This window comes from Metopolophium dirhodum, chromosome 1 (genome assembly GCF_019925205.1).
Source record: "Metopolophium dirhodum isolate CAU chromosome 1, ASM1992520v1, whole genome shotgun sequence".
Classification (NCBI taxonomy): domain Eukaryota; kingdom Metazoa; phylum Arthropoda; class Insecta; order Hemiptera; family Aphididae; genus Metopolophium; species Metopolophium dirhodum.
The window spans coordinates 88,796,715-88,818,500 of record NC_083560.1 but is presented as its reverse complement, the minus strand read 5'-3'; the positions used below and the strand labels follow the sequence as shown (position 1 = coordinate 88,818,500).

The 21,786-nt window shown below is 31.5% G+C and overlaps 2 protein-coding genes across 2 annotated transcripts; one reads left to right on the top strand and one right to left on the bottom strand.

The window, feature by feature from the left end:
• The first annotated feature begins 15,180 nt into the window (after nucleotides 1-15,180).
• On the top strand, nucleotides 15,181-16,652 carry LOC132937217 (uncharacterized). Its single transcript, XM_061004037.1, has 2 exons — nucleotides 15,181-15,531; nucleotides 15,644-16,652. The coding sequence occupies exons 1-2, from the start codon at nucleotides 15,200-15,202 to the stop codon at nucleotides 16,554-16,556; spliced, it is 1,245 nt and encodes a 414-aa protein (XP_060860020.1). The 5' UTR covers nucleotides 15,181-15,199; the 3' UTR covers nucleotides 16,557-16,652.
• Nucleotides 16,653-16,657: 5 nt separating this feature from the next.
• Nucleotides 16,658-18,347, bottom strand: LOC132937218 (uncharacterized). Its single transcript, XM_061004038.1, has 3 exons — nucleotides 18,190-18,347; nucleotides 17,446-17,596; nucleotides 16,658-17,344 (listed from the first exon to the last, which is right to left on the bottom strand). The coding sequence occupies exons 1-3, from the start codon at nucleotides 18,344-18,346 to the stop codon at nucleotides 16,747-16,749; spliced, it is 906 nt and encodes a 301-aa protein (XP_060860021.1). The 5' UTR covers nucleotide 18,347; the 3' UTR covers nucleotides 16,658-16,746.
• Between the last annotated feature and the right edge of the window lie 3,439 nt (nucleotides 18,348-21,786).

Sequence of the window (21,786 nt, the reverse complement as noted above, 5' to 3'; positions counted from 1 at the left end):
AATTAAGTTACCTATTGGTAAAAATACCGCATTAAAATAATAACAATTAATATTATTATCATTATATTGATAATGTAGAATGATTGTGCTGTCCAAATACAATAATACCAGGCAAAACATAATTATTTATACAAAATTCTTATAATAGAATATTGTATTATCTACTGGGAAAAATGTGTTAAATTACATAACCGTCATTGTGGCAAATGTGGTAAGTGCTTTTATCACATATGAATTATATGATATTACTAGAACAAATGTGATAAGTGCTCTTATCACATATGGGATAGATACTAGAGCAAATACAACATCTGACCATACAATTATATGACGTCACAAGAGTATTTCATATACCTCATTTGTGCACATAAAAATACACAATTTGAAATATTTATTTCATTACATAACACATTTTACACAAAATTTGTACTTAACACATGTGTGCACTTAACCATCGATATATTTGAATCTGATATTAATAATTATTTAGTTATTTTTAATAGTGTTACAGTTAGGAGAGTACACAGGTGAAATACTAGATTACATTGCAGGATATATCGTAAGAAGCATATGCAAAAAACTTGTGTGTCCTTTCTGTGTAGGTATATTATTATGTTTTCAATCAGATCATAACTATACAGCAGGTATTCAATTTACATCTTTTGTAAGTCGAGTAAAATTAAAAACTGTATCTGAGGCTGTATCTTTGATCATCAAGGAATTAGAAAAATCTTTTCACACTATAGTTGTAATAAGAAAAATATTACACAAGAATGTGAAACAAAGTATCATTATGTAAAAAAAAAAATATATCAAATAAAAATTCACTTTTTTTTTCCCAAATTCTCACCCTGTTAATGTTGATTTAGGTTCTCGATCTCATGAATAAAGTTTGTTTACAGCTATAAGTAATAGTTATATCAACATAAGAACGCGTCATTATGCAAAAGAAATTAATTCTAGGGAAGTTATTAAAAATAAATCTTCACTGAGGCAAAAATTCACTAAATTAATATTATTTAATAATTTGTAAAAAAAAATTAGATTTGTATGTTATTAAATTTATTTCAGGTAATATTAAAAATAAATGTAAGACTGGCATTTGGCAAGAAATGTTTTATAAGTTCTCACGTAACACATTATATACCTTTTGGATTTAAGTATTACATTTAAGTATAAGCACAAATATTGTTAATTTAAGTACTTATTTCATTTATATGTTATATCAAATATAAATATTAGAAAAATAATGGTTTGTTTTAATTGACTGTTTATGAATATTGGGTACCTATTTACTAGTAGTTGCTTATTATAAATGATATTTTAGTACCTTATTTCATTAAAATATAATTCTCGGACCACAATTTAGAACAATGTATTTTAAAATTAATTATTTTCAACAAAGAAATTCAAAATCGTACATTGGTAACTACAGAAAAAATAAATAAACAACGAACGTTGTGAGCACGGAGCAACGCGTATTAAAGCTTATCTGAATATGCTACGTTAGTGTTTTTGCCCTGCAATGGTGGGGGAACAAGACTACGTCGACGGCTCATTTTTCGTTGTAGTGATATCATAGGGAGTGCGCGCTCCAGTGTAGTATACATAGGCGTGCGCAGACTTTGTCCGCAGGGGGGCCTCTTCAAAATTTCTGAACCAAATATTCATGTACTGCCTATTCATGTAATGACTACTAGACACTAGTATAATAATTAAATATTATTATAAATTATTATTTATTATTACAAAATATAGTATAATAAAAAAATCACACACAATTTATACATAAGATCCTTATTTACAACTAGCTATTATATAGCAATTAGCTATTTACAACTCCATCCTTCTGTCCACGGGAGTAAGTTTTTTGAATGTATCAATTACATCATCAATTTTTATATTATAAGCAAGTTCTTGCTCAATGAATATAGTAAGCAGGCCGTCCAATCGATCCTGTGTCATGGTACTGCGTAGCTTGGTTTGCACAATACTAAGTTTAGAAAATGAACGCTCGCAAGCACAGCTCGTTACTGGTATAATCATAAATGTTTTCAATGCTTTAATAACATTACAAAATATAGTTTCCCTTCCACAGTAAGCCAATTTATCCAATCACCACATTTATTCTTCTCGCCTTTCGGTATATTATCTGTATGTTTAAGAAGATTAATTTCTGTTTTCAACATATCAGAATTTAAATCAAATGCTGTGAACAAGACTAAAATGTCGTTGCTATTTATATTTAAAACTAATAAATTTCCAATGCTTTGAATCATATTCATTGTTTCTTGGTTAAATCTAATATTAATTCCACTAATCATTTCAAAATGATGGGTTATTTCAAACCTCACTTTTTTCCAATAATAAAAACTAAATACCCCCATTTTTGTCAATAACATATATATCTAAATAGACCTTTCTGTAACCTCATGAAGTATGCCCACATAATCATTAATATTTTCGTACGTATTTAACTTTTGAAATTATCAAAATATAGGAAGAGAGGATTGGATGTAGGGAGAGAGAAATTATGAAAAAATATGTATGTATCTAATATATGTATTTTGCCATACACAAATTATAAACAATAGCTGTAACTTTCAATAACACTAACAATCTTAAACAATATTAAAAGTTTTGAACAATATTAACAGTCTTGAACAATATTATAAACAGTCTTGAACAATAACAAACTGAATACATTTAAATTTAACCAAACCTTGGTTTAAAATATTAAAACAAAAATACCTAGGTACATCTATAAAAACTTAAACAATATTAACAGTCTTAAACAATAACAGACTGAATACATTTAAACTTAACCATACCTTGGTTTAAAATATTAAAACAAAAATACCTAGGTACATCTATAAAAACTTAAACAATATTAACAGTCTTGAACAATATTATAAACAGTCTTGAACAATTACAGACTGAATACATTTAAATTTAACCAAACCTTGGTTTAAAATATTAAAACAAAAATACCTAGGTACATCTATAAAAACTTAAACAATATTAACAGTCTTGAACAATAACAGACTGAATACATTTAAACTTAACCATACCTTGGTTTAAAATATTAAAACAAAAATACCTAGGTACATCTATAAAAACTTAAACAATATTAACAGTCTTGAACAATATTATAAATAGTCTTGAACAATATAACAGACTTTGAATACATTAAAACTTAACAACAGAAACAAAACAAAAATACCTAGGTACATCTATAAAAACTTTAAATACAATATGAACTTTTTGGTAGAGAAACCTAGTTGTAATCTGCTTAAACACTACAATTCTACATTATCATTAGAGTTCTTTGACATTGACTTTAAAAGGAAACAAATTAACTACTTTTCTCTTTTTTAATAAAAAATTTGGATTCGGAAGCACCTGTAAAACTTGATCTGTACTAATTACACAGTAATCATTAACTGTTACAATAAATTCTGTAAAGGAGTTGCCAAGTTTTTTTAGTCGTTTACAGTGATAGACTTATCTTTGTTCTGTTTTTCAACACAACAAACGTAACGAAAACCTAGAGCATCTGAAGATGTCTCGGAATATTTTTCAAATTTCACCAGAAGGTGGGTTCCTGGGTCGTAGGAAGTATTTTTTAACAGTAGTCCTGATGTTGAAGATGTTGATTGTATATGTACATCACATTCAACTTCAACTGGGACATTTTCTAGGCAACCTGCTTCCTCATTAGTTGGTAAAATAATATTATGATGTCCTAAAGAAAACTTTTCATAATCATAACAATCAAAACAACTGAGTTTTCTCATAACTAATTTATTAGGAAACTCTTTCATAAATACCACTTGATGTACTTTGAAAGTACCTTTGAAAGAAGGCATTTCTGAAGGTAAAATATCTTTCATTGATTGAATGTCATGCTCATAAACCAAAATTATTTGAACTTTTCTGACGTTCTCTTATAAGACCTTAACAAAGCTTTCAAAACAATCTATGTCTTCACCTTGAGCAACAACTCGATCAGCTGTTCTCTTTAGACAACCTCCAACACCATCTGGAGCACCTTTTCCATGACCAGCTTCCATATAATTCCAGGTACATAGTGAAACTTCAATTGAATGCTGAAGGGCATTGGCTATGAGATAAAATATGGTTTTATTCCTGTATTGTGTTGTAGGACTGTCTGTTAAAAAATATACAATAGTGATTTGTGGAACAGTGAGTTTTAAAAATTCAAAAATAGGTTGAAGATGTGCCCAAAGAGCAGCAGGTCCATTGTCTAAACATTCAGACAGAGTACACATTGATTGTGATACTACTGAGGTGTACTCATCTTTTTTAAAGTATATCTGTGACGTGTGAAGAGTATATTGCTTGCGACTACCACCAAAATGAAATGCCTGTATTTCAGAAGAATATTTCTAGAATAATTTTCTGAGAAGTCACTGTGAATCAACACCTCATTTGGATTCAGTTTTGTCTTCAGCATCTTTATGGCACGGAACTGATGAATTACATTTCCTTCGTGGTATAAAAACTTAATAAACGCATCATTGAAGGTGTTAACAGCGTCCATTGTAGAAACAGTTATTTTGTCGTTCACAGTGTGTTTTACAGATCGAGTTTTATTATTTTTATCTGTAAAAATTTCACTTGCCATTTGAAGAAGGTGACTGTAGTATCTGCCTCAAATAAATTATAAGGAATTTGTAAATCCTTACAATTACCACACATTCTTTGCAAACAGGCTAAATTATCAATATTACAACATACAATATGACGAGTGAACTCTTTTATGTTAGCATTGTCAATGATGTTCTTTTTAAATAAAGCTGAAACTAAAAAGTCAATGTTTGCATGAACTTTGCACAAGCATGTGTCCCTTTCAGTAACTTTATGTTTTACAACCCAAAATGGCTTCAACTTACAAAATGATACATAGCCAACTTTGTAATTAACTTTTCCCAAGAATTTTACATGATGATTTTTCAAGGTATTAGTAAGAACTCTTTTTTGTTTCTTAATTTTAAACTTTGTTATTGTAACGTGCCCCAGTCAATAGGATTACCTGAATATAATTACCTGATAAGTAATTGAATATGGCAGTATTAATATGATTTTAAAATACAAGATCTTCCAAATTGTATAATAGATTTTGTTATGGCATATCAAACTGACATATTATGTGGAACCATTTTGGAATCATAATTATTATGTAGATGAATAATTTTATATTCACTTTTGTTTATAAGGTAAAAAGTGGATATTTCAATATAACTTTTATCACTTTAGAGTACAAGCTTTCAAATAAAGTTATATCTTTCAAATCAATATTATGCCACATTTTAACATCAAAGGAAAACAAACTTTATAATAACTAGCAGGAACATCTTAGTTGTTTTTTAATATTTCTGTGTAGTGATAAATAACTTTATTAAATAGTTAACAGGCCACATATAAGGATCCAGTAGGTACCAGTGATCCATAGGTTAGGCATACAAAGGTTTGAACAAAAATTGTACTTGTATACATGATTAATCTGAAATAAAAATTTCTTGATTTAGTATGTTTGATAAATTGTACAAATGTAATTGCCAAGTATTCAATATTTCAATTCTCCAACTTGAGGAGTACTCATATGTTTGATTAAATTATTAAAAGAAAATACATGAAATACAATATCTAGTAAATGATACTATAATATTTACAAAAACTAATATTACTACTAAACGTTTATCAATAAAATTTGAACACTTAGAACTGAAGAGTTTAAAAATTTAATATTTTATTTAATATTTTTATACGAATTACGACCACGATTCACAATTCAAATTGTTATTATCTTAAAACCTAACCGACGTCCGACAACCGTTTATCTACTCAACGTATTATCATGGTATGATCCATGGTTACCATGTAACGGGTATACTCATATCGACATTCAGTGATGTAGTCCTAAAAAAAATCATGGGTACACGCCTCAATCATTGTAAAAAATAACTTGGGGGCTACGCCTTTTATGGCTACGCCTTTTATTATGTAGATTCTATAGCTAACATCACATTACTTGATGATACTTTCTCAATTTTTCAAATCAATATTAGTAGTATTAGTGCTCATTTTAATGATCTGACTATTTTATTAAGTTCTGTGAAAAAATATTTTAATATTATTATACTGTGCGAAACATGGCTTTTATATGATTATGAATTTAAATTAAATGGTTACAAAACTATAAATTTGTTAGGAACCTTAAATAAGAGTGATGGTGTTACTGTCTTAATTAGAGAATCAATAAATATATTAAAAATTGAAAAACAGGTCTTATTAAATTGTAATTCAATACAACTCATATTTAAAATAAATGAATTAATATTTTCACTAATATGCATATATAGATCGCCAAATGATAACTTGGAATCTTTTCTTACAGGCATAGACCTTTTTTTATCACGAATAAATAAACAACATATAAGTATTATTAGTGGAGATATTATCAATATTAATATAATGAAAAATACAAATATTAATAATGATTATTTAAATATTATGGCGAGAAATGAATTTTTACCTTGTATAAAAAATTTCACTAGAGTGACTAATCACTCAAAAACTTGCATTGATCATATTTTCATTAATAACATAGATTCTAATAAAATCAATTCATATATTTTAATGTACGATATAACAGATCACTATGCTACAATGTTGACATTATCCACTATTAATAGCAACGAAAGTTATAATCATAATAGCAATTTTTCAAATAAAATAGACTTTAATCATCTAAATTTATTAATTCAAACTGAAGATTGGTATGCTCATTTGAACAGTGACAATGTAGATATTATGGTTGAAGTTTTCAATACTGTAACGTGCCCCAGTCAATAGTATTGAAGGATGATGGAATAAATGTAAATCTCGAGTGTTTAGTATAATATGTTTGATTTATTTAACTTTTTCAACTGTGATAGATTATATAAAAATTACTCTAAGTCCAAATATACGGATGAAGCTAGCGAGATGTGACAATAGTTCTGATGACTGCTCCTAAGCTCGTCGGTTGTTCGTCTGATGAACGCTTGTCCCTTAGCTCTCCTCGATGGGTCTGTCCCTGTCCCTACTTATTCTGAATAACCGTATATGGTCATCTGTGGCCTCGCCACGCGCTCGCACTCGGCAGGAAGTTGAACATATATATATATGCTATTATTGTACACGCGCGGTGCTTTATTCCATAATACTCACGATTTATATGGACATTTTATGCGAGTTATTTATATAAGTATAGGGCTGCCATTTATTAGAGATTGAAAATCGGGACATTTAATTTTGGAAACCCTTCAAACATTTGAGCTTTGTATGTAAGTACCCATTAGCTATTTTAGCTGTTTAGATTGTCGTACAATTTTATTTAATATATTTCTATATAATTTATAGTATTGTTTTAGTTTAATATCAAAAGGCCTGGATCTTATTTTAGCATATAATTTTTCTCTATTTCTAATAGAGATAACGATACCAGTTGTAATCCATTCTTTTAATTTGTGCATTTTATTTGATTTGTAATTATTATTTTTAGATATAGATGAGTATCTTATGAATTCATTCATTTTAGTATTGTAGCGAGCTGTGACTTAATATCATATTACCCAAAATATAACACTAATTTAGGCGGTGTAAATGCGTATACATAATCGTATATTATAGTACGCGCCGCGTAACATTAAATTGCTAGCATTTATTGTTGCGTGTAAACCCGGCTTTATATATACATTGAAACCTCTCCTAATAGTTACTTTCAAAAAGTGAATGTTTTTTTGGAACAATAGCTTCAAACTTTCTACAAACTGAACCCTCTGAATAGTGGACAAAATTGCAGGTACAAGATCCAGTATTTAGAGGACTCGCTTTATATATATTTTATACCTGTATATATAATATATACCATTAATAATATAAGTTAAGGTACAACTTGAAATAAACTTCTAGGAGAAGTATCAACTGTGAGTATTCAGATGTTGATAAAAATAATTAAACAACTTCTTGCAGAAGTTACTAAAAATAGTTAATCTATGTAAAGTTATGTTTGCTCACATCATATTCCTATTGAAGTTAGTAATTGATGACCTATTGAAGTTACGTTATAACCACGCACTTGTAACATTGCGCAACCAAGCGTTAGCATTGCCATGGACATCCAAAGAATGTAACTAGAACTTATTTGTAACTTCGCAGTTCGAAATGTGACCTCTCGGTGGTATACCAGTGGTGATACTTTGTACAGTGGGTTTTAAACGAAGTGTGCACGGTTTGAAATATGATAAAATTATAGGTAAAAACTTATAGTGTATATACTATACTAGCTGTCTCTCCCGGCGTTGCCCGGGCAAAAGTTACCTCAGGTGAAATAGTTGGAAATAGCCAATATTATAACTTATGTGTGTTCAAGGACTAAAAAATGTATTAATTGTATATATAGTATATATTATAGCTGATCCCGTTCACTGCGTTGTTCGTTAAAATATGTACCAACTCTATAGGATTCAAACTTTGTTCAATTCGTTTATTTAATATTCGGTGTATGATGTTCAAAACTTAAACATTTTTATCGATCATCTTGAATATATAATTACACTAGAGACACGCTTATATGTATTGTATGCGTGTATGTACACGTAGTATGTTTTCAGGTAGGTAATCCACCCGCGGTGGATTGCAGAATCCTCGAAGTGCGTATGTAATTACGAATGTTTTATTAACACGTTGATATTACGATGTGCATGTGTCGACAAATTAGTCTTGGGAATACTATTTTTACTAAGCTATATACATAGCTACAGGTCTCAAATTATATTCATTATTCAATCATGATCAATAGCAACCTTACAATAAACAAAAATATATTATTATTTAGTTTCTGTTCTTACTGGACAGATAGCACCTACATCCAAATTTCCTACTTTTCCGGTGGATTTTCTTTAAATTATCTTACTTAAGAGTTAAGAACCTTCTCCTGACAATATTACGAACACAACAAAAAAAGAATTAGCCAAATGGGTGTAGCCGTTTACGTGTGATGGAGCGTCCAAGGAAATTTTTATATATGTAGAGATTAACTTATCATAAGTAAATGCCGATATTTCACGGCGACCCCATGGAACACTTGGTTCAACTAAATTTTCGTCAATAGGAAAATCGTGAATATTGTTGATATTATCAACTATATCACTATCATTAAATGCAAAGTTGTTATCAATATTTTTATCATTAATACTACTTACACTATTGGTAATAGATATATTACTTATATTACCCATAGATAATATAAGAATAGATAGGACATGTAACGTGCCCAGTCAATAGGATTGAAGGATGATGGAATAAATGTAAATCTCGAGTGTTTAGTATAATATGTTTGATTTATTTAACTTATTCAACTGTGACTGATTATAACAAAATTATTCTAAGTCCAAAAATTAATGAATGAAGCTAGCGAGATGTGACATTAGTTTACTGGTGACTGTTCCAAAGCTCGTCGGTTGTTCGTCTGATGAACGCTTGTCCATCAGCTCTCCTCGATAGTTCTGTCCCTGTCCCTACTTTACTCTGGATGACCATACATAGTCATCTTGCGGTTAGGCCTACCGTGGGATTGTCACACGCTTGCACACGGCCGAACATATATGTGTTGTTGTTGCGCATTTGTGGTGTTTGTTTTATTCCACAAAACCACACAGATCTATACGGTCATTTTATACGAGTTATTTATATACGTAAGTATATATATATTGACGCACGACGTCCAGGGTCACGCGCTCGATATTCGCTGTACTACTACACACGCAGCGCGGACGCTATTACTATTACTATTAATGTTACGCGGCGCGTACTATAATATATGATTATATATACACTTTTACACTGCCTAAATAAGTGTTATATATTGGGTAATATGATATTAAGTCACAGCTCGCTACAGACATAAGAACTTATCACATGAAACTTTAGTGATACTATTTTTAAGGTTATATGGGGCAAATATTGATATGATAATTGATAAATAATAATTAATATTTTTAATATTTTAAATATTTAACAAAGTTTAGAGTAATTTTCCAGGCACAAGTGGCACAACAATCAAAATACAAACTGACAAATATCTAAATATAACTGACTATCATGTTATCATTATTATTTAATAAAATAGTTTTGCACATAACCTTAAAAAGCCCCATATCGTCTTTCTCTCTTTACGTTCTCTCTCCCCCAAAAAAGCACACGGCCCCATGTGGAACTGGTATAGGCATGTCCTATCCATTCTTATATTATCTATGATGTTACCATGATTTATGTTATTAATATTGTTACTATCGCTTTTAATATTGCAGTTATCTGGCAAACCATTGTTATTTTGATTTAATCTGAGTAAACGTTCGTTTTATTCTATTCGATGAACGACTTAAATTAATTTTCCTTTTCATTGTGATAAATGGCCACGCAGGTCAGAATATATGTATTGAATAAACAACGACAAAAAAATCAGCAAATTGAATCAAAAATGATGGAAGACGTAATTATAATACAGGTTATAATACAATCTTAGAATTAAAAGAAACGAAAAAAATTAAAAAATTAAAAAAATTAAATTAAATACCACTACTTATTATTATTTACTGTTTAAATGCAGTCATATTGAATATTCGACAATACATCGGTGCACAAACATTGGGCAGCGTTCCGACTTTTACGCGGCTTCACTTAAAATGTCGGTCGGTTCGTCCTTAGTAGCCGGCAGCCGCGGAATGCATTCACCACGCACAACGCCCGTTGTCGGCGGCGTCGTTGTTTTTGTTGCCGTACGGGTGGGAGAAACCAGAACATCATAAGAATAACCGTCGGCCATCGGACACGCTGGGGGGTCAGGGAGGATCGATTTAGTAGTGATTGTGGAAACCCAGAATGCTTGCCATGTTGCCAAGTCTACGTAACAGGCCATTATTTATAATAATTAATAACTCCTTTGTTTATTAAGTTAGAGAATCGACCAAATCCCATAAACCTTCTCCTCAATGAGCTCTTCAATTTAAAAAAAAATCCTAACCGATCTAACCAAAGTGCACAATAACGTGAAATAATTCGGATATCACAAACGCGTGAAGCGCGAGCGCGACATTCAACTAATAATCGAGCAAGTTTGAATCGAGCTGCTTTCAGTTACGATGTGTCAATTGACTACAATAACTACCACTGTGTTGTTATTGGTTCTATGAACTCGGTTTTCTAATATTGTAAGGCTTTCAAATACAAAAACGAAGCCAATGAATTGTGTTGCGCAAATGGTAAAGTGAAATTGATATCATTGGTATCAAGTACATAGAGCATTTACATCAAATTCATTCCTTCGTCTAGCATTCGAGTATGGGCCCGATATTAAATATTACGCTCATTCAAAAGTAGAGATTGGTGCTATGTACAAGGAATGTCCGCATTGTAATGCACTTAAGTTCAAAAATGAGGGCGGCATTTTCTTTTTCTACTTTTTTCATTAATTACTATAGAACTGTTGTCTGATGACAACTGTTGGCATTCAGATTTCGCATGCGGTTTGGCAGTATTGCCTGAGACAAATGAAGTACAGACGATAAGTACATTTGAAGGAGGAGAAGGGGCATATAGAGGAATAAGTGGTTCAAAATGTGCGTTCATTATATGACCAGTAGGTACACTTAAAACGAAATATTACCTTTTCTTCCAAGTACTCGTCCGACTGTAAAATAACATCGCCATCTCTGTATAGCACTAAATGGTACGGGTATATTTCAGAAGCAGCGTGAATTTCACAAGGGGTGGCATAAGTGGTAGGAAGGGATATGTGAGCATAATATTCGTTAATATTTCTGTAAATATTACCACACGGCATCATGCTGTACAGTTCAAACCGTTGCCAATTGTTACAAACGTATTGTACGACACTTGCCCGTAAATGAGGCGCATGTGAGACGGTGCTATACATGTGATACGAAAGTGAATAAAAGAAACATGAACCGTCTCCCTCCACATGCAGAGCACGGTGAGGTGCCATGACACCGCGAACGTCAATGAGCTCCATGTGTTTACGGGCGTTGTAAATATTTTATATGTTACGTACGTCCGAACTGCTGGTAGTGCGGAGTGCAAATGAAATGAACGTGTTTAATGTATAGACACTGTGGCAAGGCAATGGAGAGATAACTAATAAATCGAATTTGTATGTGTATTGGTTTATGTTAACGGTGTGCATTTTATCGTTCATTATAATAAAATAGGAGTATTGGTGTACGCGGGATGCATGAGATTATTTTTATCGATAAACTTCTCGGAACAATTATTCTTATCTACACAACGACAACGAACAAAAAGGGCAGGTAGCTGAATTTTAGTGGTTGAATTTCTTTTCTAAGTCAAAAAATGACCGAGTTATAGAAATTTGATTTTACGTTATTTGCACGGGTATAACAGATTATAAAATACGTAGTTGATAATAATAAATACGTGAATAATAAAAATAAAATTACAAATATTAATTTTTTTATTCATACAAGTTTTATTTATCTAACAAATTGTTCAAACTGTGCACCATGGTGCTATAAACAACATTCAACACGAATTAAAAATTCTCTGTTAATAGCAGAAATAATTTGTGCCTCTGTAATTTGATTACATGCAGCAACTATTTTGTTTTTCAATTCAAGAAGACACGTAGGTGGATTGGCATACACTACCGTTTTCAAATGACCCCATAGGAAGTAATCTAGTGGTGTAAGATCTGGTGACCTTGGTGGCCACTGGACTGCTCCATAAGTCCCTATCCACCGATTTGGAAAATATTGATTGAGGTAATTGCGAACAATATTTGCATTGTGAGCTAGAGCTCTGTCTTGTTGGAATATTAAATTCGTTCTTATGTCTAGTGCAGTGTTTCCCAACCGGTGGTCCGTGGGCCAGTCATAGGTGGTCCGCGGTACCTTTCTTCGTTTTCTATGAAAAATTATTTTTTTTTTTTTTAAAAAAATGTCCATGCGTGTTCGATTAACAGTTTGTAGCTATACTTAAGATTTTTACTACCAATTTTAATAAAAAATACATTAATTATTTTAATCTTAAATTGGTGCGTACGTTTATTTTGTGTTGTGCGTAAAATCCATAACACGTGCATTTTATGTTTTTTCAAAACTTTTTGAACAACTTCAAATGAAATGTTTATTTCTCTACTAACATGACGAATAGAAGTCCTAGGATTTTCTCTCACTTAAGCTAGCATTTGCACCTCGATATCTTCTCCAATAGCACTTCCTCGTCTTGGTTGTTGGTTAATTACTCGTTTGGAAAAAGAACCGGTGTCTCTCAAATTTTTTTCCAGTTTATAAAAAAAAGTATGTGATGGATGCTGCCAATCTGAATTTATATAAAAAAGAGTATTTATTTTATGAGAAATTAAGCAGAGAAAATTAAATTTATTGTTAAATCATAGTTACTTGGATAACGAAGAGCGTAGGTTTCTTTAGCAAGACGTGTATTTTTTTGGCATTCCCAATATGTAAAAAGCATGTCAACCTTTTCTGAATTATTATTCATAATAACTAATAGATAAGTATTAAATTTGGTTTAAAACTACAAAATATCGATTTTATTTCCTGTTAGTTACTGGCACTTACTGCAGAATAATATCGACTGTGAAAAATTCCTTAATTTACTTAATTATAATGTCATACTGGTACCTATGCCCGTATGGCATTATTTATACATTATAATTATAATGCAATTACTGATATAAGTTTAATAAAGATAAACACAATAGGTAAACAACAGGTATTTCATAAATTTGATTAGTTATTTTTATTTTTTTTATAATTAACTACGTATTTTATAATCTGTTATACCCGTGCAAATAACGTAAAATCAAATTGCTATAACTCGGTCGTTTTTTGACTTGGAAAAGAAATTCAACCGCTAAAATTCATTAAAAAATACCAAAAAAAATAACTTGTGGTCAAAAATGGATCATGTCATTTAAAAAAAAAGTTATTGTGCGCATGCGCAAAGTTAACTGTCAAAAAAATAGTCTAATTATTAGAAAATGTGTATAATAATGTTTATTAGTTAGCCGAAAAGCAGAATTGAAATAAATATATGAAGCCTGTACATAGTTATTGAGTGTTTCCACTTATCGTGATCACACTGTACATCAATTTTATTAGTTTTTAATGTCATCGTACGCGCTCGTATATCTATTATCTATGGGTATCGACAGTACGAAAATAAATGTATTACACGAAAATCGTGTTATATTTCCGTCTTAGCGAGGGTTTTCATCAACTTTCATTACAAAAACGTGTCCGTTTCCTGCTTAGCGGGATAAAATTATATGTAATTATATGTAATTTGAAACGGGACCAAACAAATATTCCGTAATACCGGGGTTTCCGTCTTACCGAATTTCCGTTTTAGCGAGGTTTTACTGTAGGTAACTGTATGCCTTATTTATAATTATTATTTTAGTTTATTCATTTGTATGCTGTGTAATATTTACTGTTTAATATTATCCATAATATCTGTGTAAATTATCGTTCAACACTGGTATGTGAGCAAAGCAATAAAAATAATAGACGTTATTACGTTGTATAGTTGATTTTCAACATGTTTGTTGCTACATTATGGTAGGCTATAGGTTAGGGCACTTGAGTAGATAGGTAGAAAAAACAATTAGTTAATTAGTCGTGGTTCGATCCCAGAAGATCCATACATCTTTTTTCATTTTTTTTTTATCAATGTCACCGTAAACATCGATTGTTACAGAATAGTTCGTCGTGCGGTTACCGGGAGCGCTACTCGCAGTCTCAATATTGAACCAAGGAGTCGCCTATCTGTTATATATACTAATCAATGGATAGTATTCCGTGCCTGGACCGCGTTGACGTGGTTGCCCTGCTGCATCATATTGTTTTGTTAAGGTACGGTTTCCTAGACGCGACCGGTCGCCGAGACAGGTCGCCGCGATCGGTCGCTATAACCTGTCGTTGGCGCGTGCTGGTTTCCCAGGCGCGACTGGTCGCCGAGACCAGTCTCCGGTGACGTAAAAAAAACTATCAAATTCTATATCTGTAATCAGTATCATTGTGGCTTTCGTGCAGTGAGTGCTAGTGTTTTCAAGTTAAATTTTATATTTATTATGAGTATGAATACAATTATTAACAATAATAAAATTATGTTACTTCTTCTCGAGGAAGAGGAAGAGGACGATGAGTTATTAATCACAACACAATCAGAACAGAGAGAAAAAGTTGATGCACTTTTTCTTAATAGGAAAGCTGAAGGATACTTTGAAATTTTAATAAGTAGACATTTAATAGGAAATGAAACAAAATTTCGCGAGTTTTTACGTGTTAATAAAAACCAATTTGATTTCCTGTTATCACTTGTCGAGGTACAATTAACAAAATTGCCTAGCAACCGAGTGAAGAAACCGATAACAGCCGCAGAAAAATTGGCATTGACATTAAGGTATTTTAATAGTATTTAGATATTTATAGTATTTTTATTTACACTTATCACATTTATTTTAACCACACTAAAAACTGGATGTATCACCATATTTTTATTTTTTATTTTGTAGGTACATGGCAACTGGGGAATCGTTTCGATCACTGGCCTTTGGTTTTCGAGTATGTCATAGCTACATCAGTATAATAATAAAACAGACCTTGTCAGTTTTAAAAGAAAAGTTAGTTCCAGTTTTCTTACCGGATTCATCTCAAATTGATTTTAAAAAAAAGGCTGATGAATTTTCCTATAAGTGGAACTTTCCTAATTGCATACTTGCCATTGATGGTAAACACGTACGTATTCGAAGTCCACACAATTCGGGGTCTCTATACTTTAATTATAAAGATTTTTTTTCAATCGTTCTCTTGGCAATGGTTGATGCAAATTATAAATTCGTCATTGTTGATATTGGCTCTTATGGGAAAGAAGGCGATAGTAGCATTTTTCTTAAATCTCTTATTGGTCAACAAATTTTAAATGGGTCATTTAGATTCCCTGAAGAAAGTTCACTTCCAGGTTCAAACATTGTTGTGCCTCACGTTATTATTGGAGATGAAGCATTTCGCTTGCACCCAAATATAATGAAGCCATATTCTAGAAAATCTAGTATGGGAGATGCCTCTAAAAAAATATTTAATTATAGATTAAGTAGAGCAAGGCGTGTCACTGAAAATGCATTTGGTTTATTGAGCCAAGTATTCCGTGTTTTTTACCAACCAATTAATATTGAAAGTACAACATGTGACAACTTAATATGGGTAGCTTGTTGTTTACACAACATGTTAAGGGATGGATATTTAGAAGACAACAGACAGCCGCATTACGAATATGACTGTGAACAAACTTTGCCAACGGGCAACATGCTGGAATTAAATCGAGTAGGAGGATTTTTTAATATGCAAGGATTTGAAGTGAGGGATCGATTTAAACATTTTTTCAACCATGAAGGAGCATTAAATTGGCAGAACAACACAATATTTTAAATTTATTATTTACTAATACTATTATTTGATTATGATTTCAATGAACTTGTATATTATTTTATTAACAATTTATTAATTTAATTTTACAAAGTTGTGTTTTTTCTAATTATTAAATTATTATTATTACATCATTACTTTAATATTACATTATTAATTATTTTATTATCATTTAAATTAATTATTGTTTATGTTACTCATTGTGAAATTGTACGTCATTTTGTATTCCTAAGTCGCTTGACCTGAAAAAAGAAGTGGAAACTGTTGCTTGTGGTTGAAATAAATCTGGTGAGGTCGTACTTTGATTATCTGGCATACTGTATGCAATTGATGATGGTGAACTAGTACTAGAATATTCATAGTTATTGTAAGTTTGAATAGGCAAAAAAGTACTTGAAGGTGTTGCTGAAATTGCACTATATTTGTCCTCAAGTTCGTTAACCATAATTAATGCCTTTAGTTTGGCTTCTTTTATGGCTGCCTGTGGCAGTTTTTTAACACTTAATGCCAAACTTTTAAAAAATAAATCGATATCATCATCTTTGTGTTTTTCTGCATTTAAGATTAGTTGATTTTGTTCTTCAATTCGTTTAAATGTCCTGTTTCTTTCTTCTGCCCTTTTTGTCACTAACGCTGATAGCTTGTCTACTTTAGACCGTGCACGCTTATCTACTAGGGAACATCCAGGGGAATCTTTATCCTGGAGTGGTAAAACGCCCAAATCTCCATCAATGGCCACATCTTCTTCGACATTGTCTTCCTCGCTCTGTGGTATGATGTTGCAAGTAGAACTAATGAAAATATTTATTATTATTATTAATATTAATATTATTAGGTAGGTATATAAGTATGCTTTTGATACATTTTATTAAAAAAAAATTTGTATAGATACCTCCGTTCGTTTTGAACTGTATTTAGAAAAGATGCACGATCTGCTGAAGGTAAACATTTTTTCGCTGAAGTTGCAGACCCGGTGCCGAGTTTTCTTTTGCAGCGATTGTGTGAATCGCGTATATACTTCCATTTTTTTTTGCAGTCGTCAACTAAAATAATATAAAATACTACATAATAATATTAAAATAATAATAAGTTAGTTGGATACTATACAGACTTAAGATAAGATATTAAAATTGTGCACGTGTCGGTTCTATATTATTACTATATATTATATATATTATATAGATAAGCCATAGTATTTTATCTTATCGGTTCAGTCATTGAAATGACTAAAATATACTATTTATACATATATTATATTATATTACATAATATCTTAGTCCGTAGCAATAATACAACTTTACTATAGACAGTGATTCACAACATTTTTCTAAAATACAAACTACAAAAATATTAAATGAAATGCAGTTATTTTTTTTTCATTACATTTTTATATTCCCTAAAATATTTTGCCGCCCCTGAAACATGGCGCCTCCAGGCATTTGCCTACCCGTGCCCCCCCTAAATACGGGCCTGAGTAAGGTACATATTATTATTATGAATAGTAATAATATTATATTAAGTTAATTTGAAACAAAAACACTTTCCCAAGGCAAAAAATTGTATCTACGCCATTGTATTGTATTAAATTAATCTTATTGCTAGATTATATATTATGTTATAGATAAATATTACATACCAGATTTCCCGATGGTGTTAGCAATATCTAACCAAATACTATCTTTATGTTCTGCATCTTTATATTTGTTGTGTGACAGATCAAACAACTCAACATTTTTTCGAACCAATTCGATGAGTTGTTCTTCTTCTTCTCCCGAAAAATGCAATTTAGCCATATTCATGCACGTGATGATCGAAATTCACTACCCAAAAGTTGGTTTGTGACTAAAAAAAATCGACGGTCGCGCGCATCGGTCGCAATACACTGCTCTCGGACCGGTAGTGTCGCCGGTCGCCACGATAAAGTTCAGTCGCGCGACAACAGTCGTGCGTTGGAAACCAGATAATAGGAATTACATATTAACAGTCGGACGGCGACTGTCGCAGCGACCTGTCTCGGCGACCGGTCGCGTCTAGGAAACCGTACCTTTACGGATTTTTAATATATTTCAATTATAATTCTAACAATATATTAAGTCAATATTAAATTTTCAAGCTTTTTTACCCAACGAATAAAATTTTATTGACATTTATAGAAATAAAAATTAAAAAATTTGAAACTGATAATATTAATGTTAAAATTATTCGTGGATACTTGAAACTTCTAAAGTATATTATTACAAATAATAATTATTCAAATTAACCAGCTACTTAAATTTCGTGAATATGTGTTAAAGGATTGATGACTTTCCTAAATCTCAAGTTCGTCTAGTGTAGCTGAAACGATAGGATTTTTCTTTCTCTTGTAGTTTCTGATTGTTCGTTTCAATGTTTCTTCGACAGGCATTCTTGCTCTGGTATATTCATCTAATTAAGACACTGCTTCAGCATACATCTGTGAAGAATTAGCTCCAGAACACTTCGCAGTCTCTTTAATTTTATTAATGGCTTTTGCAACATCAATGTTTGCTTGCTCATCAGAGTGCTCATGCGTAACTTTAAATTTTGGGTGTGTTTTATGTATAGAGGTGTGGAGAATAGTTGGGCAGTCTAGAGAACTCGTTTTACTACATCTCCATGTATATTATTTTTTTCCCGCGTGTTTCATAACAAACATATTATTGCCTTAAAATATTATTTTGTCATTTCCTTTATTTGACGTAATTATTTCCATACCTAATTAAACACAAAAAAAAACTTGAAAATGACAGCATAAAAATTTAAACCACTTTAAGCACGACAATTCAGTGACATCAGTTCGAATTCCAATGTTTTACTACACTTTGTAACTACTAAATCATTTTTATAATAATTAGCCACCTGCAACCTACAATTTTTTTTCCGTGATTTGTAGCATGAACAATCGTGTTTTCTATATTAATCACTGCTCCAGGTGTGCAGGTAAATTATTATAACCATTCACCTGCATACCGCGGGGTAAGTAAAATGCCCCCACTCCGTTAATTTATCAAATGTTAAAAAACTTTGTTAACATTTTGTTAGGTCATGTTTATTTTGAATATGCTAATTTCTTCTAAAATGTACCGGGTTGTTTTAATTGCAACGGCTATGTCAATATCGGTGTACCGTCATTTGCGCATGGTAATTTCAGCGCACGTGAATTGAGTGTGATAATTATAGCGCACGACAATTAAGCGCAATTTAAAAATACCTAATTGAAAGAATTACCGTGTTATCGATACAGAGATAATCTGATATAGGTAGGTAACTAGTATAAAATAATTTTGTAGTTAGTCATTTAGTGGTATTAACGTCTTACAACATTCAACAACATAATGTCTGTACTAGAATATATAACAAGTCAAAGGGGAAAAAAATTATTAGTATACAAAAAATATATTCATAAACAGGACAGACAAGATGAAAATAAAATAATTTGGAGGTGCAATGGAAATCAAGTGCCCAGGACGGGTACATGTAAGAAAGTAAGTACACACCAGTTTTAGCATTAAATAAGAATACTTTTTAAACGAAAAAATACTTGTAATATGTACTGTCGTAAATACGTATAAATGTCTTGTCACAAAATTATTTATAACAGTTATAAAAAGTTATGAATTATATTAAAAATTATACAATTATAAAAATACTAAGTCTTAACAATAAAAAGTATTCAGAACACGTACAAATTTTTGCTAAAGAAAACAGTTTAACAACTCGTGCCATTCTTGGAGAATTATCTTACAAGTTATATGATTGAATTTCTTCGTTTTTTTTTCATTTTGGCCTAATTGCGCCTGGACAATTTTTTGTAAAAATATAATCCGCGATGAAATTATTATATACGATACGATACTATATTAATAATAGACACACAAAAAAAACTACCACAATTTTTACATTTATTTTAGTTTTGAGTGTCCTGTAAATAGAATTCAATTTTTTTGGTACTATTATTCAGTTCAAATGTTTATAATAGTAATATCTTGTATCTTTGAACGCGTGGAAAAATTATTAAACGACAATTGCGGTCGACGAAATGTTACAAACAATTTTGAAACTACGCATTATGAATATATTTTAATCTTTAAATAAGTGGTACGGGTACTTTTATGCCCATACCAAATACTCGATAAGATGGTAACAGATAGAGTATTCAGCGATATCTATAAATATCAAGCTCATATCGATTTGTACGGATAATACGTAAGCTGTGTATAAAATTATTAAATCAACTGAAAATTAAATACAAAAAAGGCATTTATACGTAAAAAAGGCAAAAAAAGAATACAACCTTCGTTTCATTCGTTTCATCCTTCCGCTCATTTCTGCACGGCTGATTGTTGTAGATCGTAGAAACTGTATTATAACTTAGCTTGATTTGTATTCATTGAATTGTTACTTATTCAAATATACCTAATACCTATAGGTAATAGTAAAATATAATTGAATATTATAATTGTCGGGGGTTTTCTGCTGCTGCTGACTGCTTGGATCGTAGTCGTCGCCATTTAGCCTCGGATATAGATACTATAGTCGTGCTTTTGGCTGCATCGTCCGAAACCAATTCGTTATCATCGGCCAGAACATGTAACAACTGGATTCAAACCAGTGTCACGTGAACATTTAGTTGTTCGGTCACCACACTTTTGAATTTTGGCGTCGATATCTCAATAGTTGCAGAAGACTCGCATGGCTTTAGTTGTGTTTCCTCTACAACATGTTGTGTCTCGCGAGTGCGCCGGAAATTGAACACATGCCACCGATTACACAGCATACTGAAGATAGTGGTTGTATAGCACCTGACCATTTGGCCAATAACGTGCAGTTTTTAACAACGATGGACAACCAGCAACCATTAGGCAGAGATTGTAAGCCGGACGTTTAGATCAAGAGACCAATACTGTCAGAAAAATTCAAAATATGTGAAAAACTATACTCTGAGCGCCGAGAGAGCGCAAGTCGCTTCCCCATCCAAATGAAATCGTCGGTAGTTGGTTACGGATAGCATAGACAATTTTCTGCTTCACGGTCGGTGTAAGGTCGTTCACCGTGTATGTGTCATCATTCGTCGTGTATATTTATCGTCATCCGCAATATATGCGTTGTCTTTCGACGAATAATTGCACTCACTATGGGTGTGGAACTCGCACTCTTGCAAGTTTCCAACAGACTGTTCGTCATTCGGGCACCGGGATAGCGGTGTTAAATTGAA